Here is a 25682-nt window from a genome sequence, read left to right as displayed (position 1 = left end):
TATAGTTTTTAGGGGTCCCGCATATCTGTAGTGCATAGGTCAGGCTGTATACCTAAAGTGCATAGTTGGGGGTCCTGTATACCTGTAGTGTGTAGTTGGGGGGGGCTGTATGCCTGTAGTGTATAGTTGAGGGAGGTCCTGTATACCATTAGTGTATAATTGGGGGGGGGGGCTGTATACCTGTAGTATAGAGTTGGTGGAGGTCCTGTATACCTGTAGTGTATAGTTTTGGGGGGGTCCTGTATATCTGTAGTATATAGTTGGTGGAGGTCCCGTGCACCTGTAGTGTATAGTTTTGGGCTCCTGTAAACCTGTAGTGTCCTGTATACCTGCAGGGTCGTATTTACCATTAGGCACCCATGGTCTGGTGCCTAGGGTAGCACCTTGCAGAGGGGCAGTACCCTCCCATTCAGACTTGCCAGAAAATCTGGTGTCTTTTCAAAGGGGGGTATGGCAGTATTGGTCAGGTCTGGTATAGCAGTGTTATCCAGTCACAGTATGGCGGTATTGGTCAGGTCTGCTATAGCAGTGTTATCCAGTCACAGTGTGTCGGTATTGGTCAGGTCTGGTATGGCGATGTTATCCAGTCACAGTATGGCGGTATTGGTAAGGTCTGGTATGGCGCTGTTCTCCAGTCATAGTATGGCGGTATTGGTCAGATCTGGTATGGCAGCGTTATCCAGTCATAGTATGGTCCTATTGGTCAGGTCTGGTATGGCAGTGTTATCCAGTCATAGTATGGCGGTATTGGTCAGGTGTGGTATGACAGTGTTACCCAGTCACAGTATGGCGGTATTAGTCAGGTGTGGTATGGCGGTGTTATCCAGTCACAGTAAGGCAGTATTGGTCAGGCCTGTTGTGGCAGTGTTATCCAGTCACAATAAGGCGGTATTGGTCAGGTCTGGTATGGCAGTGTTATCCAGTCACAGTATGGTCCTATTGGTCAGGTCGGGTATGACAGTGTTATCCAGTCACAGTATGGCAGTATTGGTCAGGTCTGGTATGGCCAGGGCCGGCGTCAGCACCCGGCTAAGTAGGGCAAATGCCGGGGCCCCCAGCTCCTCTAGGGGCCCACTCCCGTTTGTTACTACATTTTTTTTGTTAGTAAAAAAGAAAAAAAAGTGTAGTAACAAAGGGGACTGGGCCCCTAGAGGCCGCATGTGACAGTTAGGGGCCCGCCGATCCATACTGGGGCCCCCGAGCACCTGTCTTCCATCACAAATCTTCCCTACAGCCGAGTAGGAAAGAGGACCTTTGAGTCTGAAGGACCTTTGATGATGTCACGGGTCATGTGATCGGACACATGACCTGAGGGCAGCAGGTAGGCTCTGCAAACTAAGTGTCCTGTATGTGCTGGTTCTTCTACTTGTTTTGTGTATAGAGGTCCTGCTGTAATATATCTATATCTATTACAGCAGGATATATATATATATATATATTACAGCAGGACCTCTATACAGAAAACAACTAGATATCTGTATCTATCTATCTATCTATCTCCTATCTATCTATTTCCCTATCTCCTATCTATCTATCTATCTATCTATCTCCTATCTATCTATCTATCTATCTATCTATCTATCTCCTATCTATCTATCTATCTATCTATCTCCTATCTATCTATCTATCTATCTCCTATCTATCTATCTATCTATCTCCTATCTATCTATCTATCTATCTATCTATCTCCTATCTATCTCCTATCTATCTCCTATCTATCTATCTATCTATCTATCTATCTATCTATCTATCTATCTATCTCCTATCTATCTATCTATCTATCTATCTATCTATCTCCTATCTATCTCCTATCTATCTATCTATCTATCTATCTATCTATCTATCTATCTATCTCCTATCTATCTATCTATCTATCTATCTCCTATCTATCTCCTATCTATCTATCTCCTATCTATCTATCTATCTATCTATCTATCTATCTATCTATCTATCTATCTATCTCCTATCTATCTATCTATCTATCTATCTATCTATCTATCTATCTCCTATCTATCTCCTATCTATCTATCTATCTATCTATCTATCTATCTATCTATCTATCTATCTATCTATCTATCTCCTATCTATCTATCTATCTCCTATCTATCTATCTCCTATCTATCTATCTATCTATCTATCTATCTATCTCCTATCTATCTATCTCCTATCTATCTATCTATCTATCTATCTCCTATCTATCTATCTCCTATCTATCTATCTCCTATCTATCTATCTATCTATCTATCTATCTATCTATCTATCTATCTATCTATCTATCTCCTATCTATCTATCTATCTCCTATCTATCTATCTCCTATCTATCTATCTATCTATCTATCTATCTATCTATCTATCTATCTCCTATCTATCTATCTCCTATCTATCTATCTATCTATCTATCTATCTCCTATCTATCTATCTATCTATCTATCTATCTATCTATCTATCTCCTATCTATCTCCTATCTATCTATCTATCTATCTATCTATCTATCTATCTATCTATCTATCTATCTCCTATCTATCTATCTCCTATCTATCTATCTATCTATCTATCTATCTATCTATCTCCTATCTATCTCCTATCTATCTATCTATCTCCTATCTATCTATCTATCTATCTATCTATCTATCTATCTATCTATCTATCTCCTATCTATCTATCTCCTATCTATCTATCTATCTATTGTAACGCCCGGAGTAGTGGATCCACTGGACCGGCACCAGCGATGGCACAAACCTCACCAGGGAGCGGAGTCTAAGGGGCCGCTGGTTTTCACCAGAGCCCGCCGCAAGGCGGGATGGACTTGCTGCGGCAGGCGACCCCCAGGTCGCTACCCCTGGCTTGGTTGCTGGTGACGGCAGGCGAGGCGTGGCAGGAGCAGTAGGCAGGAGATGGCACTGGCAAAGGTCTGCAGGTGAGAGCACACGTGACAGGCTGAACGCAGGAACAGATGGAGTGACAGGGAAACAGGAACCAGGAACAGGGACTAGGGACCGGGTAACGGATAGGACTCAGGAACAGGGACTGGGACCAGGTAACAGATAGGACTCAGGAACAACAGGGGGCTGGGCCAAACGCTATGGGAAGCATGTAGAGGCTCCAACACTAAGGACAGGGCATGCTGGGATTTATAGGGGAGTGATTGGATGCAACTACCAATTAGGGGCGTACTGCCCCTTTAAATCTGAGACAGCCGGCGCGCGCGCGCCCTAGGAGGCGGGGACGCGCGCGCCGGCCGGCACAGCGGGAGACAGGAGCGTGGAGAGGTGAGGCGCCCCCCGGGGCCGAGGTGACAGCAGCGCCGGGTCCCCGACTATGGACACCGGCTGCTGCATAGGGCAGGTAGCGGTCGCGGCGGCGGCCCGGAACGCGGGACGCCGCCGCGGCCGTAACAGTACCCCCCCCCTTTGGCCTCCCCCTCTTTCTTGCCTGCAAATGGCACAGGAAGCCACAAAGTCTTTGACATCTTGGGATAGGCTGGGCCACCAGTAGTGGCGAGAGATCCGTTGGCCGGTCTTACGGACTCCCGGGTGCCCGGCCTCCAACGAGGAATGTCCCCAGTTCAAAATACCTCTTCGAAGCGCAGGGTGAACATGAGTCTTTCCGGGGGGTACTCTCTGAAGAGTGGAGGTGACGACTGGTACTAGGCGATCAGGCGGTATAACGTGGCAAGGGACCTTCTGTAAGTTCTTCCGGTGGTGAGAGGACACGACCTTAGTCTTGGGTACGGGGAGAGGGTACACCTCGGCAGAGAAGGCATCCGCCGAGTCTTGGTCTTCTGCCGGTAGGCCGGATAGAGGCTTGGCCGGGACAGGAAATGACAAAATACACTTGGTCTGAGGTGACTTGAGACACTGGTGGGAACAGTCCTGACCCCAACTGAGAATCTCCCCGGTTCTCCAGTCCAGTTGAGGGGCATGTAATTGCAGCCACGGGAGTCCCAGGAGGACCGCGGGGGAAGAATGGGGCAGAACGTAGAAGGATATCTCTTCTTGATGTAAAGGACCCACCTGGAGGACTAAAGATGCGGTCTGGTAGTACACACGGTCGGTAAGAATTTCGCCCGTGACCGAGGAGATAGTCAGGGGCCTGGCTAGTCGGGTCACTGGTAGCCGCCATCTTTGGACCAATGTTGCCGCAATAAAACTGCCTGCTGAGCCAGAATCGAGGAAGGCAGTAGTCTGATGATTTTGTCCTGAGGGAGTCCGGATGGAAACTGGCATAGACAGACTTGGAATGGTGGCATTCGCACCTAGGGACACCTGTCCCACCGGACCTAGGTGCGAGCATCCTCCGGATGTTTGGGGACGTAGGGGACATCCCAGCCGGAAGTGATCGGAACCACCGCAATAGAGACAGAGATTCTGCTCCAGGCGCCGGATTCTTTCATCAGGCGTCAGGTGAGCCCGTTCCACCTGCATAGGAGTCTCAGGAGAGGGTTGGGACATCGAAAGGTCAGGATTCTGGAAAACCGGCGCCAGCTGGGGATGGCGACGGGAATGGGTTAGTAAATGTTCATGCCGAACCTCCTCCTCCCTCTCCGAAAAACGAGTATCAACTCGGGTGGCCAGTAGAATGAGTTCGTTCAGGGAGGTAGGCAGGTCTCGGGCAGCGAGCACGTCTCTCACTCGACTAGACAGGCCCTTCTTGAAGGTGGCCAATAGGGCGGCCTCGTTCCAGTCCAATTCAGCTGCCAGGGTGCGGAACTGGATGGCGTAGTCACCAACAGAGGAGCTGCCTTGAGAGAGGTTGAGGAGAGCAGTCTCGGCTGAAGAAGCACGGGCAGGTTCCTCAAAGACGGAGCGAAACTCGAATAGGAAGGCCCGGAGATTGGCAGCAACAGGATCATCACGGTCCCACAGTGGCGTGGCCCAGGCCAGGGCTCTACCTTCTAATAGGCTGATGATGAAAGCCACTTTAGAGCGCTCGGTGGAAAACTGACTACTCAAAAGTTCAATGTGCATGGTGCACTGAGTCAGGAATCCTCTGCACAACTTAGAGTCCCCAGAGTACTTGCTTGGGAGGGCCAGTCGGAGTGAAGAAGCAGCGTCAGGAGATGGTGTGCGCTGGGCAGTAGTCTGCTGCTGTAAGGCGGCAGTGAGTTGCTGGATCTGCTGTGACTGTTTCTGGATTTGTTGAGCCTGTTGCGCGACCACTCTGGCGACGTCACGGAGATCTGGCACCTCGCCGGGATCCATGGTTGGAGCCTACTGTAACGCCCGGAGTAGTGGATCCACTGGACCGGCACCAGCGATGGCACAAACCTCACCAGGGAGCGGAGTCTAAGGGGCCGCTGGTTTTCACCAGAGCCCGCCGCAAGGCGGGATGGACTTGCTGCGGCAGGCGACCCCCAGGTCGCTACCCCTGGCTTGGTTGCTGGTGACGGCAGGCGAGGCGTGGCAGGAGCAGTAGGCAGGAGATGGCACTGGCAAAGGTCTGCAGGTGAGAGCACACGTGACAGGCTGAACGCAGGAACAGATGGAGTGACAGGGAAACAGGAACCAGGAACAGGGACTAGGGACCGGGTAACGGATAGGACTCAGGAACAGGGACTGGGACCAGGTAACAGATAGGACTCAGGAACAACAGGGGGCTGGGCCAAACGCTATGGGAAGCATGTAGAGGCTCCAACACTAAGGACAGGGCATGCTGGGATTTATAGGGGAGTGATTGGATGCAACTACCAATTAGGGGCGTACTGCCCCTTTAAATCTGAGACAGCCGGCGCGCGCGCGCCCTAGGAGGCGGGGACGCGCGCGCCGGCCGGCACAGCGGGAGACAGGAGCGTGGAGAGGTGAGGCGCCCCCCGGGGCCGAGGTGACAGCAGCGCCGGGTCCCCGACTATGGACACCGGCTGCTGCATAGGGCAGGTAGCGGTCGCGGGGGCGGCCCGGAACGCGGGACGCCGCCGCGGCCGTAACATCTATCTCCTATCTATCTATCTATCTATCTATCTATCTATCTATCTATCTATCTATCTATCTATCTAAACAATAAAGAATGTCCAGCAGCACTTCAAGTGGAAAAGTCTTCAGTGGTTTATTCCATAAAAATCATACAAAATTCAAGTGCAGCACAGCAAATAAACAGGGATATGATGCGACGTTTCGGTGGCCTCCGCCACCTTTTTCAAGCATACCCATTCAGTGAACAACTTCCTTTTTATACATGTGTGTGAAATTAACACGCCTACTAATTAGTTCATGCAAATGTTGTGCAAACTCTTTGCTAGTGATCCACCCCCAGTGGCTAAGGTACGCCTCCTCTAGTCTGGCGTACTACAATTAAAAATAAAATTCATTATATGTAATCCATATCGTGAAAAAATCATTTAAGCAGTAAAATATAGTGCTCTCCAATTAGTGTTAGCAATCTGTTAAAAAAAAGGCTTGAATATAGGTTGCAGAGAATTTCATGCTTAGTTACAGAGATAGCTTCAAATGCCGCGGCGTCTGAACTCACCACCTCAACTAAATCGGACTTCGGGAATAAATGGCAGGGTGAAAGTCCATATAATAATATACCGATAATCATTCACAGTATTACTTCGGACCATCCAGGGGACATACTCATACATGCAAAAAGTTACACTATCGTTTGGCACAGGTAGCATGTTCAGGACGAATAACCTCGGAAATCTTCCCTGCAGCAGACCGCTACTAAGGTTGACATCCATCTGGTTCTCGACGTCCACATCTATCCCGGCCGAATAAGCCTCTCCAGGCTGTTGCATACGATTAATACAAGCAAAAACGCACGTCCCTCCGGTCCATGTGAACATTGCTTAAGAGGTTGTTACACTTCTTTTCCCGTCCTAGTGGTGGTGAGTTCATCTGCCAGGGTTAACAAGTGAAAATTCTTATCTATGAGAAAATAAGAAAGAAAAAATTAATGATAAATGCTCAGAAGTTGTTACAGATATAAATACTACTGGAGAAGACATTCAATTTGGGATCATATGGGGAATTGTTCACCTTCTAACATATTTACTAGTTTTATATTCTACATTAAGGCCCCAAGGTCCCAATGCTTCAGTGTCAAAAATCCATTTTAATTCTCTCTTCTTCAATATTAGTATTCTATCACCACCTTTTTCCAATGGTGGAATACGGTCCACAATCATGCACTTCAGATCCCTTTCATTGTGTCCTGCATCAGAGAAATGTTTGGAAACTGGTAAGTCTTGTTTTTTGGATCTTATTGTGTATCGATGCTGGTTCATCCTAGTTTTAAAATCATAACTAGTTTCGCCAACATAGATTTTGTTGCACGGGCACCACAATATGTATACTACCCAATCCGAGTTACACGTCAAGTAATGATTAATATTATACTCCAAGCCAGTCTGGGGATGTATAAATTTTGGTCCCTTTACCATGTATTTACAATTAATACAATTTAAGCAAGGGTATGAACCTGTTTTTTTCTTTTGTGTCAACGAAGTTTGTGTTATACTTTTTTTACTCACGTCAGTTCTTACTATCCTGTCTCTCAGATTTGGCACTCGTCTGTATATAGGAGAACTAGAGGTCTCACCATGTTCATATTATAAATAAATATATATATATATATATATATATATATATATATATATATATAATGCTGGTGCTGCTAGTTCTCTAGTATACAGCTCCTGCTCTGTGTGTGTGTATGTATATATATATATACACACACACACACACACACACACAGAAGTAGCTGTATACTAGAGAACTAGCAGCACCAGCATGATATATATATATAATCCTGTGACTGGGTCTGACTCCTCCAGAGTCCTGACTACTGCAGAGATCAGGAGATACAGGAGGAGAAAGATATGCAGCAGCCGCATGTTTCTTCTGCTGCAAATCTTTCCTCGTCTGTCTCTCCATGATTTGCTCCTCAAAGGGGCCCGCCGAGGCTCTGTCGCCCAAGGGCCCACAAAAAGCTGGAGCCGGCCCTGGGTATGGCAGTGTTATCCAGTCACAGTATGGTCCTATTGGTCAGGTCGGGTATGACAGTGTTATCCAGTCACAGTATGGCAGTATTGGTCAGGTCTGGTATGGCAGTGTTATCCAGTCACAGTGTGGTATATTGGTCAGGTCTGATATGGTGGTGTTAAATGTGACATGTGGAGCTATTACCTACCAATCCTGATGCTAATTGGTGAGGGAAGATGGGGCATCTTCAGGCTTAGTGCTTAGGGCAGCAGCAGCTGGTAATACTGCCCTGTATACATGTACTGTATAGATGGAGTAGGGGGCCCTGTATACATGTACTGTATAGATGGAGTAGGGGGTCCTGTAAACATGTACTGTATAGATGGAGTAGGGGGTCCTGTATACATGTACTGTATAGATGGAGTAGGGGGTCCTGTGTACATGTACTGTATAGTTGGAGTAGGGGGTCTACCAGTTATTTCTGTGGATGTTGTGAGGCATCTGCCCTAGCAACCATTCAGATTCCAGCTCCCTGTGAAAATGAAAGTAGTAATCCTATTGGTTGCTAAGGCTCCCAACTGCCGTTTACTGCTGGCAAGCTGCAGCTACTGTAATTATATCACCTATGTGTGCAGTGTGGAGATTTTCCCATTCATCTCTATGGGACACCACTCTTCCCCCTCCCCCCCTCCTTTACATCTGGCAGGGACAGGACCTTAGCTATAACCTTCCCGGGCACCCAATGTATCTATGTGCCATATTTGGGGTCAAACGGTTCAGGCATTTGGAAGTCTATACGGGTCAGACAGACAGACAGACTTTCATTTTTATTATATAGACTACAAAATGTACCCGGCGCTGCCCGAGTATAAAGTGTCAGTGTGTTAATTAGATTTGTTCTAAGGTGCCCAGGAGGCCAAGCTAAAGGTGTTGTTTCATCTGAGTTAATCAGTGGAATTAGTGTATACCTGTAGTGCATAGTTGGAGGGGTTCTGTATACCCACAATGTATAGTTTTTAGGGGTCTCGCATATCTGTAGTGCATAGTTGGGGGGGCTGTATACCTATAGTGTATAGTTAGGGGGGTCCTGTATGCCTGTAGTGTGTAGTTGGGGGGGGGGCTGTATAGTTGGGGGAGGTCCTGTATACCTGTAGTGTACAGTTGGTGAAGGTTCTGTATACCTGTACTGTATAGTTCGGGGGTCCTGTATACCTGTAGTATATAGTTGGTGCTGTATACCTGTAGTATAGAGTTGGTGTAGGTTCTATATACCTGTAGTGTCTAGTTTTGAGGTCCTGTATACCTATAGTGTATAGTTTGGGGTCTTACATATACCTGTAGTATATAGTTGGTGGAGTTCCTGTATACCTGTAGTGTATAGTATTGGGGTCCTGTATACCTGTAGTGTATAGTTTGGGGTCCTGTATAATTGTAGTATATAGTTGGTGTAGGTCCTGTATACCTGAAGTATATAGTTGGTGGAGGTCCTGTATACCTGTAGTGTATAGTTTTGGGGTCCTGTATACCTGTAGTGTAAAGTTTGGGGTCCTGTATACCTGTAGTATATAGTTGGTGGAGGTCCCGTTCACCTGCAGTGTATAGTTTTGGGGTCCTGTATACATGTAGTGTCCTGTATACAGTAACTGCAGGGTCGTATTTACCATTGGGCACCCATGGTCTGGTGCGTAGGGTAGCACCTTGCAGAGAAGCAGAAAATGCCAGAAAATCTGGTGTCCTTTCGAGGGGGGTATGGCGGTATTGGTCATGTCTGGAATAGCAGTGTTATCCAGTCACAGTATGGCGGTATTGGTCAGGTCTGGTATGGCAGTGTTATTCACTCACAGTGTGTCGGTATTGGTCATGTCTGGTATGGCGGTGTTATCCAGTCACAGTATGGTGGTATTGGTCAGGTCTGGTGTGGCGGTGTTCTCCAGTCACAGTGTAGCGGTATTGGTCAGGTCTGATGTGGCGGTGTTATCCAGTCACGATATGGTGGTATTGGTCAGGTCTGGTATGGCGGTTTTATCCAGTCACAGTATGGCGGTATTGGTAAGGTCTGGTATGGTGCTGTTCTCCAGTTATAGTATGGCGGTATTGGTCAGGTCTGGTATGGCAGTGTTATCCAGTCATAGTATGGCGGTATTGGTCAGGTCTGGTATGGCAGTGTTATCCAGTCACAGTATGGCGGTATTGGTCAGGTGTGGTATGACAGTGTTATCCAGTTACAGTATGGCGGTATTGGTCAGGTCTGGTATAGCAGTTTTTTCCAGTCATAGTATGGTGGTATTGGTCAGGTGTGTTATGACAGTGTTACCCAGTCACAGTATGGTAGTATTGGTCAGGTCTGGTGTGGCAGTGTTATCCAGTCACGGTATGGTGGTATTGGTCAGGTCTGGTATAGCGGTGTTATCCAGTCACAATATGGCGGTATTGGTCAGGTCTGATATGATGGTATTATCCAGTCACAGTATGGCGGTATTGGGGCGCCGCTCTTTCCCCTCTTCCTCCCCTCCTGTACATCTGGCGGGGACGGGACCTTTGCTAAACCTTCCCGGGCACCCTTTGTATCTGTGTGCCAAATTTGGGGTCAACCGGTTCAGGCATTTGGAAGTCTATTTGGGATAGACAGACGTACAGACAGACAGACTTTCATTTTTATGATATAGATTACACATTTTGACCGTGTCATGTGTCTATTTACCTAAATATTTCTGTATTTTTTTTTTATTTATTTTCTATTTTAGCCACCAGCAGTTCACGTCCGCCTCTGGTTCCTAATTCCACCTTTCAGTCTTAAAGAATAAAAGACAATTATGCATCTGGTGAAAAAGTTACCTGTGTGTTTAACGCTGGGTTGTCCACAGAAAGATCTTTTTTTCCAAATAATTTTTTTTTATATTAAATAAAAACGCACATTTTATCTTTTTTTTTTTCGTTTTTCAAAAACCATAGTGTGATGTGTGACAAAGTACTATGCCCATGCTCCCGCAGTGGTTGCTTGTGCTCTGCTGCAACAATGGGAGGGGTTACCATGGCTGCCCATCCGACTAAGGCCAGGCAGTCAATATGTAAAAGAGGTTTCTTGTCTCTGTCAGGCCTCAGTGCAATGTGCTATGGCCAGCTTATTAGGAGAGTAAGAACATGGGGCAATCACAAACAACGTTGGGAGATTGTGTATTCACTGCCCTTGACTCATATTTTTATTATTCTTAATTTTCTGGTGATTTCTAGCTTTATCTTCATTACCTCTGCTTTTGGTTTGTGACTTGATACTGCATGATCTCCTGTGCGGACGCTGGCATTACAAATTCTTACTCCTCCAAGTCTTGTGAGCAAAAAACGAACAAAAAGAAGAGTTGCAGTGTGGCCCTGGTTTAGGGCTCTTTTTGACAGCCCGATATGCGGCCACAGAGATGTGCAGCTAATAACAATGATTTTACCGCCCGTGCATTAAATTCAAACAGCCATTTTACATGGTGCGATACCTGAGTAAATGAGCGTTCCTAAGACATTTAAACTACAGTTGTAGCTTGATAGTAACAAATCAGTGGTGCTACAAAAAGTTTTGGAATAGCTCTAGCTTAGATTCGTCTGGACTGCAGACTTTCATTTCCCTATACACAAACACATAATCCTCTCAGTGATCTCCACCCCCCGGGAGGAAAGATGGACATTCACTGCAATGTGCCACACACCCATATCCACATCACCTATTACCATTATATAATAAATATTATCACCACACCTTCACCACATAGTGACTTATACCCCCATACCATTACTACATAACATTGACTATACAAAGACCAGTATATCCCTATAAACTAACTTACATGGAGGTATATACAAAGGCTCTGCACACCATAGTAGTGCAGCTACATCCAGTGACTCACAGGGGACATCTTCTCTGATCACTTTTTTTTTTTCTTCTCCATCTGACTGGCCATCATGAAACTCATCTCCAAAGAATCTGGCAGACAAACCCTTTAGGCTTTTTGTTTTTGTACCATGCCCACCATCTTTACAAAGTCCCCATCTGTATTACTCTGCACTGTAACAGAGTTCACTCTGTGACACCCCCCCCCCCCCCCCCCACATGTACTGTTTAGGTCTAGTGGACCCTCAAATAATTCTTAGGCCCCTCTGTCCTCCCGATATACTAGTTACACCTTTTTGTCCCCCTATTTAGTTGTAAAGTCTGGGGCCGATTCTAGCTTTAACGCTGCTTGAGGCGGAATTTGAAACTGTCCTCCCCCCGCCCCCACCCGCTAAATATATATTATCAATTAACATACTGCACACATGTATACAAGCAGTAAATATGACGCACACATACATATCAAACTATACACAAAGTTATACCTGCAGTGAATATACCATAGATATACCAGCAGTTGCCAGCATGCTTCAGAGTTCACGTTCCCATCTCTTATCCTCTACAATCCTAACCAATCCTCTATAGCAGTGCTTCTCAAACTGTGAGGTGTCCCCTAATTGTTGGTGAGGCCCAGCTAGGGAGCCAGTTTTCACAAAGTAACTGATAAGTCTTGGTAAAGGCCAGGCATTGTCTTGGTCTGTTGGGTGAGGCTCCAGTAGAAAAAGTTTGAGAAGCGCTGATTTACAGTGGCTGAGAAAGTGGCATCCTAATGCCTAATATATGCCTAATATAGGCTGAGACTCCCTAGATAGCTTCTCTAGTAAAGTAAATTAAATTCAGTCAGTGGCAGAACCCCTTTAAAGCATGTTCTGACATGTTATAAGCAATGAAAAAAAGGAAAAAATTGGTCAGCTCTCCTAGAACACTGTTCACACTAGGCAGGAGCACGTTGCCAACGTGCTCCTGCCTAGTATGAACAGTGTTCTAGGAGAGCTGACCAATTTTTTCCTTTTTTTCTGTGTTCCAGTTGGGGGAGTGGCTGCCTCTATTTGGTCGTGCACTCCACCTGTCTCACCCAGGTGTTGCAATTATTTTTGCAGGTATTAGACGGATCTTGCATGCCCAGAGCATAGGCGTATTATACGCCATGGAGAGGCCATAGTGTACATACAGTGTAGGGTCTGCCTCTATATGAGTCCACCTTATCGTGGTGAGGCAGTTTAGGCTGTTTGCAAATAGTAATCAAGAGACTCATTATTTTTGTGGGAATTTTTTTGGCAGTTGGGGGGGCTGCTTTTAATTATTTTCATGTCTATGGTGGGTCTGTATCTTGCTGTTGCGGTGAGCTGTTGCATTTTTCTGTGTTTTTGTATGCTATAAGCAATGATCAGTTGGGGTTTGGCTGTTGACCACCCCACCGACCATTTGAACAAAGGAGCAGAAAACCCTGAGACTTTAAGCTAAATTACGGGGCAATAAAAAGAAAACAAAAATATATATTTTATTTTGTTATGCAAATATATTTAATTTGTTTTACTTACTTATCCCTTTTCAGAAATCGGTGCGCGGTGTGGTCCACCACCAGTTGTACAATTCGGAGACACCTTAACCTTTAGCAAAGATTCCTATAAATCTGGAGACTCTGTGCAATATAAATGCCCAGAATATTATAAAATGAACGGCAGCAGTATTGTGAGATGTCAGGATGGCGTCTGGGATGAAGCACCAGTTTGTTTAGGTATGTCCATTATAATTTATTACAGTGTGCATACAAATGACGTAATAAGGAAATGTCTAATCACTAGTAGGATTATAATATTGTTTACATACAAAGGTGTGTGTGCTCTTACCTTCCCAGTTGCAGCTAGCAGTTTCCTGATAGCAACACTGTTCACTCATACAACACTATAAATCAGATTTTTTTTTTTCCAATAGAAACAATAACTTAAAACTTTAGAAATGACTAAAACTCCAAAGATAATCATATGTCAGATGTGATGCTGGCCACATGTTAGCTGGAAGTCAATGGAAGTTTATGAAATGCCTTACATATTTGGTGTTTTTTGGGGTGACTTTTTTCTCTCCTCTTGGGCATTTTTGAGGCTCTATGGCAGTTTTTCCCAAAACACAGCATGCTGAGGGTGTGGTATTTTCCCCCCACAAACGGTGGCATTCCTCTCCTTTAGAGTTCAATGGAGGTTCTTCTGCTCAACTGACAAACTCCACAACTTATGTGTATGGCATTTTTGAGTGGTGTTTTTTGGGCCTAAAACAGTGACAGTCTAGCTCCCAGGGGGTTAAGTGAGACCCCTTTGAGCAAGACTATGACTCATTTTGGTGTCCGGCTGGTCTTTAAAGTAGACCTGTCACCCCCCGTGCCGGGGTGACAGACTCCCGACCCCCCGGCTTCTATCCACGGGTACCGGGCCGGTACTCAAGCACTGGAGGTGGGCCGGCCCGTCCCCAGTGGGAAGGAATTCCCTCCCCTCTGACGCGGCTCCATTGATTCTAATGAAGCAGCGTCATAGAGGGGAGGGAATTCCCTACCACTGGGGGCGGGCCGGCCTGCCTCCAGTGCTTGAGTACCGTCCCAGTACCCATGGATAGAACGGCGCCGTACACAGGAGACGGGCCTTGAATCGAAAAACACACCGCGACACCGGCTTGCCTGTGATGGCGCCGTTCTATCCCTGAGTACCTGAGTACCTGGTGGTACATCTTCTTTAAGGCTATATTACACGGCCAGATGTTTCAGGGGAAGCAAGAGCCAAACGATCAGTTCAGTGCTTGCTTCCCCTTTGTTACCTGCTCGCTTCCTGTGCTACTACATTCACAGACTTTGAGCGTGAAGTATTGGGATGGGCCACTCAAACAATCTCATCTGCATGGGTAAGCTCCTCCTCCAGAATGTTTAATACTGTTTAAACAATCTGACCACATCATGTAAAGGGTTAATATGCCACAAACTGAGGTTTCTTTGTGGTGTAGACAGGCAATGTTTAGAGCAGACAGAAGACAAATGGACATGTGGAATATTTCACATTAAGGCTATGTTCACACTATGTAAGTTTCGTAACTATCACGGACGTTGTTGCCAATTTGCAACAATGGCCGTGATTACTACGGAACTAACGTAGTGCAGCTCTCTATGGAATCCCGGCCAGAGTGTACACATAGTACACACTCCGGCCGGGATCCCCAGTAGCACCGCAAACAACTGACATTCCAGTTATCTGCGGCTGCCATTCATTGATTAGCGGCCGCAGAGAACCTTAGCGGCATCAGTTCACACAATGGAGCATGCGGCTCCAGGCGCACGCTCCATTGTGTGCAGCGAACAATTCGGATACGGGCGCACACTGATGTGCCTGCATCTGAATTCAGCAGCAGTGAAGGTCATCTGGCCGTTACTGCAGTACCAGCTGGGATGCCGTTCCGGGTCATGGAACGGCAGGTGTCTTACGCCATTTGAACATGGCCTAACAGAGCACTGGGTTAAAAAAAGCCTTATTACTTGGCCCAGAATCTAGGGTCCTTTATAAAACTCTGGTTTCTTGATGTGCTGCTAGCACAAAACCATTCACGCATATGCACAAGCCCTAGCACAGAAGCACAATGCAGTTGGGCACAGGAGGAAGAAAATCAATGTTACAGAAAGTAATGTTATTAATCATTATAGTCTCACTCATCACATTGTTATTTTACAATGGTGGAGCAATTTGAAATGGAAAAGTCAGGAGAAACTACATTTATGTCATTGTGCATATATTATATGGTATTAGTGATAAGGAGCTGATTGGCGAATTGTAATTCTGCTGCATGAAATAATGGAGTTAAAATGCCCACTTTATGGTTCCAGAGCCGTGTACTGCAAGGGAAAGGGACATGGAAGAAAATAATATACAGCTGAAGTGGATACCTAATAGAAAGCTTTATGCTGAACATGGTGACTCCATAGCATTTCAGTGTAAATATGGATATGAAGCTCCTTCTGGCACTGCAATGAGAAGTTATTGTCTACGAGGGAAGCTAAGTTATCCAAAATGCTTCAGGAGAGGTAAGTGCCCAAACCAGGTGTCTGCACAGAGCGATCCTGTTTATTAATACTTCCACCGGGAAATTGCTAAAATAGATTCCTCACTAGCATTCTCCTCCTTCCTTAATTTACATATAGTTCAACTTTTCTTCAGTACCTATATTTTTAAATCTTCCTAGACTACTAATATATATATATATATATATATATATATATATATATATATATATATATGCAATCTGTGGTATTATGTGTTTTTGTCTTTTTTTTTGTCTTTTAAATGGTAGTTTTATTGATATTAACCTGTAGAGTATGTCCATGGGGGTTACTTCCTGTTCTTCTTCTCTCTGTACTCCTGAACCAACCTAGATTTTCTTTTACTGATTAGAGTGAAATACAAAGAGGTCTTCTTTCTATTTTCTGACTGTAATGTTTTTTATTTCACTTTCTGTGCATTGCATAGTTGCCAACCGGGACTGTCCCAGTTTTGAAGAGACAAATTAATGTCCCGGCAAGCCCCTGTGACGTTAAACCCCGCCACCTGTTCCAACCAGTGTTGGACTGCGTGTCATGGCCGCGGCGGCGTCCCATGCTCCGGGCCGCCGCCGCGACCTCCCTCTGTCCCACGCAGCTGCCGGGGTCCTTGTGCAGGGACCCGGCGCTGCTGTCTGTTCGGCCCCGGGGGGCGCCTCACCTCGTCCCGCTCCGGTCTTCGTCTGTGCCGGCCGGCGCGCGCGTCCCAGCCTCCTAGGGCGCGCGCGCGCCGGATGTCTCAGATTTAAAGGGCCAGTCCGTCCCTAATTGGTAGTTGCACCCAATCACTCCCTATAAATCCCAGCGTGCCCTGTCCCTCGTGTTGGAGCCTCTACATGCTTCCCATAGCGTTTGGCCCAGCTCCCTGTTGTTCCTGATTCCTATCCGCTACCTGGTTCCTAGTCCCTGTTCCTGATTCCTATCCGCTACCTGGTCCCTAGTCCTTGTTCCTGGTTCCTGCTCCCCTGTTACACCATTGCTCCTGTGTTCAGCCTGTCACCTGCGGTTATGCCTACAGACCTCTGCCAGCACCATCTCCTGCCTACTGCTCCTGCCACGCCTCGCCTGCCGTCACTAGCAACCAAGCCAGGGGTAGCGACCTGGGGTCGCCTGCCGCAGCAAGTCCATCCCGCCTTGCGGCGGGCTCTGGTGAAAACCAGCGGCCCCTTAGACTCCGCTCCCTGGTGAGGTCAGTGCCATCGCTGGTGACGGTCCAGTGGATCCACTACTCCAGGCGTTACAGTAGGCTCCAACCATGGATCCCGGCGAGGTGCCTGATATCCGCGAAGTAGCCCGAGTGGTCGCCCTACAGGCTCAACAGATCCAGCAACAGTCACAGCTGATCCAACAACTGACTGCAGCCATGGTCCTCCTGCTCTGCATGAGTAAAAGTAGGCGGGCATATGTTCTTTTGGCTACTGCTACGGTCCCCACCCGGGGGGGGGGGGGTTTGCTTTTCTTTTTATCATATACCCTTTCTTAGTGTAAAGCGTGACTAAGTGTATTCTAATATGCAGCGGGGTTCTTCCCCCGTATGACACTTGTCACGAACTTTAGTGCAACGGAGACGTTTTACTCTCTGTTTCTTCAACAGTTGGTTTGGTTTCAATTTGTTTTGTCACCACGGTTTGGTGATATGATCATTAAGCACTGGGCTAGTACAGTTTTCTGTTTACCTTTTTTATTACACATGTCGCATCTCATTACACAATGTACCTACTATGCGAGCTGTTTCCTTATGGGGGACATCTTTGCTATGCATTATTTATCTCATGGTAAGATATGGCATCTATCACGGTAATGTCATGGAATGTCAGAGGTTTGGGCACGCCAAGGAAACGTGTTATGGTGTTTTCACATATTAGACGCTTTAATCCCTATATTCTGTGCTTACAGGAGACACATCTCACGCCTGACACATCTCATAGATTGAGGAGACAGTGGGTCCAGTGGTCTGAACATGCCTGTCATACTTCCTTCTCCAGAGGGGTATCGTTACTAGTCAATAAATCACTCAAATGGGATCCTATTAATGTCCGGAGGGATAAAGAGGGGAGGTTTATATTTGTCTTTGCCTACATTGATAGTAACCCCTATGTAATTTTGGGTATCTACAACCCTCCACACGCCTCCTTGCGGGTATTGCATCAAGCTGCGTTTTTTGCGGCTACATACCCGCAGGCGAGAGTGCTCTGTATTGGGGACCTTAACATGATGATTAACCCTCTCATAGATAAACATTGCGGGGGACAGTCCACAAGCTCACAATCTGGTTCACAATTGGGATCCTTGTTAGCTGAACTTGGGTGGGTAGATATTTATAGACATTATCATCCCAATGGGAGGGACTATTCGTGTCATGCAGCTGGTAGACACTCCTTATCTAGGATAGACCATGCATTGGGTACCCCTTCTATGGCATCTGCCGTTTCTAGAGTATTCTATTCGCAGAGGGGGATTTCAGACCATTCGGCAATGCTGTTGCATGTTCGGACCGCTGGAGCCTATAAGGCCAGAAACCATAGGATACACCCCTTTTGGCTTTCTCTGATAGGTTCTCATGACAGAATCCCTGACCAGTTATCTCAGTTTGCTCTTGCTAATGATGCTCATGAAAATAAGAATGTACTATGGGAAACGTTTAAGGCCTACTTGCGTGGTTGTGTGCAGTCCACGATTTCATATCTGAAGCGTGAGTCCGCCCGGGAGGAGATGGAACTAGCAGCACAATGTACACATTTAGAGCAGCAATTTATACGGGATCCTAGCGATTCACATAAGCAGGATTGGTTGGTGGCAGGTCGCAAATACCTACTTCACATTGCAGAAAAAGCGAGCAGAAAATTATTCTTTACTAAACAAACGTTTTTGGAATTGGGGAACCAATCGAGTAGAATGCTTGCACATCTGATTCACCAAAATTCGGCCTCCCCTGCTATTCTTAAGGTTAGGGACTCACGGGGCGTGATTCACGCTTCGGATCATGATATAGCAGCTTGTTTTACGGACTTCTATGTGGACCTGTACACAACCAAAGTGGACTACACCAAGTCCGAACTAAATGACTATCTGGATGGTATTTCTTTTCCCACCCTGTCCGCAGATAGTAGAGAGAGCTTGGAGGCTGTGTTTACCTCCGAGGAGCTATTGGAAGCTATTTCAGATATTAAGACAGGTAAAGCTCCCGGCCCGGATGGAATCCCGATTGAGGTCTTTAATCGCTATGTAGATCAGTTTCTTCCCCACATGCTCAGCATGTTTCAGTATGCTTTTGACGTGAATAGACTTCCAGACTCTATGAACGAGGCCACTATCATTGTATTATTGAAACCTGACAAGGATCCCCTAGATTGTAGTTCATATAGACCCATCTCTTTACTTAATCTAGATTATAAAATCCTCACAAAAATGCTGGCTAAAAGACTTAACAACTATATTACTGAGATTATCCATAGTGACCAGGCGGGATTTATTCCGGGCCGCTCTACTTCGGATAATATCCGTAGAGTGCAGTCTCTTGTCCAGGTGGGGGGAGCGAAAGGTGAGAATTGGGCCATGGCCTCGTTAGACGCGGCCAAGGCATTCGATTCTGTGGAATGGGGTTATCTACTGGAAGTCTTGCAGAGGTTTGGGTTTGGTCCTAATTTTCTTAAGTGGGTATCCTTATTATACCAGGCTCCAAAAGCTAGGCTCATGGTGAACGGCGTGTATTCCCAATACTTTCCATTATCTCGTGGGACTAGACAGGGATGCCCATTGTCACCCCTATTGTTTGCCCTGGCCATTGAACCCATGGCATTGAGGATACGGAGAGAGCCCCTGTATAAAGGCATTATAATAGGTGATAGAGAGGATAGAGTAGGGCTATATGCCGATGACACTATTCTATTTATGTCCTCTCCGCAAACTACCCTCCCACTAGCGATATCCCTTATTAATCTATTTGGTAGATATTCTGGCCTTTATATTAATTGGTCCAAATCCGTTTTTATGCCACTGTGTCCCGATGGTTGGATGGCTAATGCTCAAGGACTTCAAGTGGTGACTCAATTTAAATATTTGGGCATCATAATTTGTAGACAATATTCTCTAGATGCCAAGGCAAATGTTTATCCCCTATTGGAATACATAAAATCCAAATTTAAGATTTGGTCGACTCTCCCTCTAGCAGTGCCTGGACGTATTAATCTCATTAAAATGGTGATATTGCCTAAATGCCTGTATATACTGGAACATGCTTCAGCCCCAGTTCCCATGTCCTTTTTCAGAAACTTGCACTCTTTATTTCCATCCTTTGTGTGGGGGGCATCTAGATCCAAACTGAGCTTACTGACACTTCAGAGGCCCAAGGCTTATGGTGGAATGTCTCTCCCAGACATTTACTTGTACTATCTGGCGGGACAGTTGAGGTATCTCGAGAGGTGGGTGGAGGCAAAGATTTTACCTAATAGGGAACATCATTTGGCTCACTTCCTGGACCTCCAGCATTTATGGCCGGTCTTGGAGGGTGGCTATTTGAAACAGTCCCGGCTTTTACCACTACACAAGTTAGCATCACAAGTGTGGGGCGCAGTCAAAAAATTGCTACATTATCAGGGAGTGATGATAGAGACGCCCTTATGGTATCACCCTAATCTGCCACATTTTTCTGAACACCTGGAACCCCGCTTCTGGATACGACATGGTGTCTGTACAGTGGGGGATGTGTGTCGGGGCCAGGTCTTCTGCTCATTCCAACAATTGCAAGACAAGTTTGACTTACCACGGGGATCCATGTACAGATACTTACAACTTCGGCACGCTTTCAACGCCCAGTTCCCGAGACCCTCTCTACCCTTCTCAGATTATCCTCTTATCGGTGTGTTTAGATCTCAGGGCCCTGGAGGCCTGATCTCTGCACTATACTCATTCCTCATACAGTACCGAATAGAGAATAATCCTCTACCAGTGGAAGACAGGTGGCGCTCTTCCTTAGGAGAGTTGTCTGAGGACGAGTGGTCTGACGTCCTATCCTCTCATCTATATGTTTCCCCTGCCGTTAACAATAAATTGACACAGTTGTTTATCATCCACCAAAGTTACCTCACCCCTGTTAGGATGCATAGAATGGGTAGGTACCCCTCGGAGGAATGTCATAGATGCCACTACCCGAGATCCGACTTTTGGCATATGATCTGGACTTGTCCAGATGTTGGATCTTTTTGGCAGGAAATAACAGTCCAGTTGTCTCAGATGATAGGTATCCCGGTACCATGTACCCCCAAAATATGTTTGTTAGGCTTACTGGACGAGGAGGAGTGGCCACATCACTGTAGAATTTTCCTTAGAGCATCTCTATTCATGGCTCGAAAGACAATTGCGATGAGATGGATGGACGTCAGACCCCCTTCAGTGGGTAAATGGAAAAAACTAGTCAATTCCACACTGTCGTATGAGTTTATTGTATACAAGCACAGAGGCTGCCCTGGAAAGTTTCGCAAGGTATGGGGATGGTGGTGTGACTCACCTCTGACGGCATTTCAGCCTAGTCGATTTATACGGATTGGTGAACACAATCTCCCTTCCCCTCAAGGAGGGAACTAGTATGACTTCGTGTAATGTTTATATGCGGATGTTTCTTTCAGTTATGATGTAACCTATGTAATGTTTGCTACATTGTACTACCTTCTCTTTTCTGTACTGCCAATTTTCTCTTATGTTTTAATATTTCTTGGATGCAAGTATACTTCTTTCTGCTCTGCTGAGCTGTCATGTACTTGTGACGATATGACATATGTAATGCTTGTGTCTGTTCTTTATCCTTCAATAAAAGGAGTTTAAAAAACTGACTGCAGCCATACAGCAGCATACCACAGCTCAGCAGTCATCACCTCCTGCAGCCTCTTCTAAACTACGACTGGCTCTCCCAAGTAAATATGGAGGTGACCCCAAGTTGTGCAGAGGATTCCTGACCCAATGCACTATGCATATCGAACTTCTAAGCAGTCAGTTTGCCACCGAGCGCTCTAAAGTGGCTTTCATTATCAGCCTATTGGAAGGTAGAGCTCTGGCCTGGGCCACACCACTATGGGACCGTGATGATCCTGTTGCTGCCAATCTCCGAATCTTCCTGTCCGAGTTCCGCTCTGTTTTTGAAGAACCTGCCCGTGCGTCTTCGGCTGAGACTGCTCTCCTCAATCTATCCCAAGGAACTTCCTCCGTTGGTGTTTACGCCATCCAGTTCCGCACCCTGGCTGCAGAACTAGACTGGATTGAGGCCGCTCTAATTGCCACCTTTAAAAAGGGCCTGTCCAGTCGAGTGAAGGATGTGCTCGCTGCCCGAGACCTGCCTACCTCCTTGAACGAACTCATTCTACTGGCTACCAGAGTCTACACCAGGTTTTCCGAGAGAGAGGAAGAGGTCCGGCAAGAACGGCGTCTGAGTCTGCCCCGTCGTCACCCTCGTCTGGCACCGGTGTTCCAGAATCCCGTTGCTCCTATGCCTCAGTCGTCTCCAGAAGTGCCTATGCAGGTGGAACAAGCTCGCCTGACGACTGATGAGAGGGCCCGTCGACTGGAGCTGAATCTCTGCCTTTATTGCGGTGGTGTTGATCACTATCGGCAGAGATGTCCCCAACATCCTCAGCGTCCGGGAAACGCTCGCACCTAGGTCCGGTGGGAGAGGCCTCCCTAGGTGTGAATGCCACCTCTCCATGGTTGACTATGCCAGTCTCCATCCAGACACCCTCTGGGCAAGTTCTCCAGACCACTGCCCTCATCGACTCTGGCGCTGCTGGCAGTTTCATTTCTGCTTCGTTGGTCCAAAGATGGCGGCTACCCATGATCCAGCTAGCTCAACCCCGGTCTATCTCTTCGGTCACGGGCGAGATTCTTAACGAAGCAGTACACTGCCAGACTGTACCCCTAATCCTCCAGGTGGGCGCCTTACATAAGGAGAGGATCTTCTTCTACGTCTTGCGCCATTCCTCTTCCAACATCCTGCTGGGTCTTCCTTGGCTGCAATTACATACCCCTAAGCTTGACTGGAGAACTGGGGAGGTTCTCAGTTGGGGCCAGGACTGTCCAAATAGGTGTCTGAGGTCTCCTCAACCCAAATGCTCTACGAGGTCACCTGCTTACGCCAAGCCTCTGTCTGGACTACCGGAGGATTACCAAGACTTCGTTGATGTCTTCTCGGCTAAGGAGGCGGACTCTCTACCACCTCATTGGCCCTATGATTGCCCTATTGACCTTCTTCCAGGAACTTCTCCTCCACGGGTTCGAGTATACCCCCTCTCTGTGCCCGAGACTGAAGCCATGTCCTCCTACATCCGGGAGAACTTACAGAAGGGCTTCATTCGTAAATCCACATCTCCCGCTGGCGCTGGATTTTTCTTTGTGCAGAAGAAGGACGGTTCCCTCCGCCCATGCATAGACTACCGGGGCTTAAATAAGGTGACTGTCAAGAACCGCTATCCTCTTCCGCTAATCCCCGAACTATTCGACCGTTTTCGTGGAGCTAGGATCTTCTCCAAGCTGGATCTCAGGGGAGCGTATAACTTGATCCGTATTCGTGAAGGAGACAAATGGAAGACCGCTTTCAACACCAGAGATGGGCACTACGAATATCTGGTCATGCCATTCGGCCTATGCAATGCCCCAGCGGTCTTCCAGGAATTCGTGAACGATATCTTCCGAGACCTCCTCTATGTCTGCGTCATTGTCTATCTTGACGACATTTTGGTCTTCTCCCCTGACCAGCAGACTCATGTGGCACAAGTGCGTCAGGTCTTACGAAGACTACGGGTCAATCATCTATACGCCAAGCTTGAGAAGTGCGTTTTCCATCAGCGCAGTCTTCCGTTTCTTGGATATATCGTCTTCGATCAGGGTCTACAAATGGTTCCGGCCAAGCTCTCAGCTGTCCTCCAGTGGCCACGTCCTGTGGGACTTAGAGCTATCCAACGTTTCCTAGGATTCGCCAACTATTATCGGCAATTCATCCCTCACTTCTCTACCCTGTTCGCACCCATAGTGGCTCTCACCAAGAAGAAGGCGGATCCCAGACGTTGGCCTCCAGAGGCCGAACAAGCCTTCAATAGCCTAAAGTCTGCCTTTGCCTTTGCTCCTGCTCTAGTCCGTCCGGATGTCTCCAGGCCATTTTCTCTTGAAGTCAATGCAACTTCTGTGGGCGCAGAAGCCGTCCTCTCGCAAAGGGACACATCAGGCAAGACCAGAACCTGCGGGTTCTTTTCTAAGACTTTCTCCCCTGCCGAGAGGAACTATACGATTGGAGACCGTGAGCTCCTGGCTATTAAGTTGGCACTGGAGGAGTGGCGTCATCTCCTAGAGGGGGCTAAACATCCCGTTAACATCTACACGGATCATAAGAACCTCCTCTACCTCCAGTCGGCTCAACGCCTCAATCCCCGGCAGGCCAGGTGGTCCCTCTTCTTCTCTCGGTTCAACTTTACCATTCATTTCCGTCCAGCCGAGAAGAATATAAAGGCCGATGCATTATCCCGAGCATCCGATGTCATGGGGCAAGAGGAATCTCCTCGTCACATAATACCTCCCGATCGCCTAGTACCAGTTGCCACTTCTGCTCTGCAGAGACTGCCTCCCGGTAAGACTTATGTGCGCCCCGCACTCCAAAAAACGTATCTTGAAGTGGGGGCATTCCTCTTTGGTGGCCGGGCATCCAGGAGCTCAAAAGACCGGGCAATTGATCTCCCGTCACTACTGGTGGCCCAATCTCCTCCAGGATGTCAAGGACTTTGTGGCTTCTTGCGCAGTCTGTGCCAGGAATAAGTCTCCCCGTCAAAGACCTGCCGGCCTACTTTTGCCCTTGCCAGTCCCGGACCATCCCTGGCACCACATTGGGATGGATTTCATCACGGACCTACCTCCATCTGCGGGCAATACAGTCATTTGGGTGGTGACTGACCGCTTCTCTAAAATGGCTCACTTCGTGGCCCTTCCTGGACTACCCTCTGCTCCTCGTCTGGCTCAGTTGTTCTTCCGACACATCTTCCGCCTGCATGGACTTCCTCTTCACATTGTGTCCGACCGAGGCTCTCAATTTGTCTCCAAGTTTTGGCGTGCCCTCTGCTCGCAGCTCCAAGTGAAGCTGGACTTCTCATCGGCCTATCATCCCCAGACTAACGGGCAAGTGGAGAGAGTTAATCAGATCCTGGGTAACTACCTACGTCATTTTGTTTCCAGCCGCCAAGACAACTGGTCCGATCTACTTCCATGGGCGGAATTCTCCTATAACCATCTGGACTCGAGTTCCACAGGCAAGTCTCCTTTCTATGTGGTCTACGGGCATCACCCTCGTCCTCCTCTGCCTCTCTCTCCATCCTCTGGGGTCCCAGCCGTGGAGGAGTTGTTATCTGACCTGCAGTCGATCTGGGAACAAACTCGACAGTCCTTACTCAAAGCCTCTGAACGCATGAAGGACCAGACTGATAAGAAGAGGAGACCTGCCACGAATTTTCTTCCAGGTGACAAAGTCTGTCTCTCGGCCAAATATGTTCGACTCAAGACTCCCAGCTACAAGTTGGGTCCTCGATTCCTTGGTCCTTTCTCGGTGCTAAAACGCATCAACCCTGTCACCTACAAACTCCGCCTACCCCCTACTATGCGGATTCCGAACGCCTTCCATGTCTCCCTCTTGAAGCCAGTGGTCCTTAACCGGTTCTCCGATAAGTCTCCGTTCTCTGTTCCACAAGCCGTCTCTGACGACGTCTACGTTGTTAAAGACATTCTGGCCATGAAAACTGTCAGAGGGAGACAATTCTTACTGGTGGACTGGAAAGGATTTGGTCCTGAG

The 25682-nt window shown here is 47.2% G+C and overlaps 1 protein-coding gene across 3 annotated transcripts in view; it reads left to right on the top strand.

Annotated features, from left to right (window-relative positions):
- The window catches only part of LOC138788993 (complement factor H-related protein 3-like), a 97286-nt gene that overhangs the window by 39902 nt on the left and 31702 nt on the right, over positions 1–25682 (top strand). For 2 of the 3 annotated variants that reach the window (XM_069967470.1, XM_069967467.1), the window contains exons 6-7: positions 13355–13537; positions 15659–15856. In XM_069967470.1, coding sequence (XP_069823571.1) covers positions 13355–13537; positions 15659–15856 — 381 coding nt within the window. The remainder of the gene's footprint in view (positions 1–13354; positions 13538–15658; positions 15857–25682) is intronic. The other variant, XM_069967468.1, reaches the window with a different exon arrangement.

The sequence above is a fragment of the Dendropsophus ebraccatus genome, chromosome 4 (genome assembly GCF_027789765.1).
Source record: "Dendropsophus ebraccatus isolate aDenEbr1 chromosome 4, aDenEbr1.pat, whole genome shotgun sequence".
In the NCBI taxonomy this organism is placed as follows: Eukaryota; Metazoa; Chordata; class Amphibia; order Anura; family Hylidae; genus Dendropsophus; species Dendropsophus ebraccatus.
Note: the sequence above shows the minus strand (reverse complement) of the source record. Positions and strands in the feature narration are given on the sequence as shown.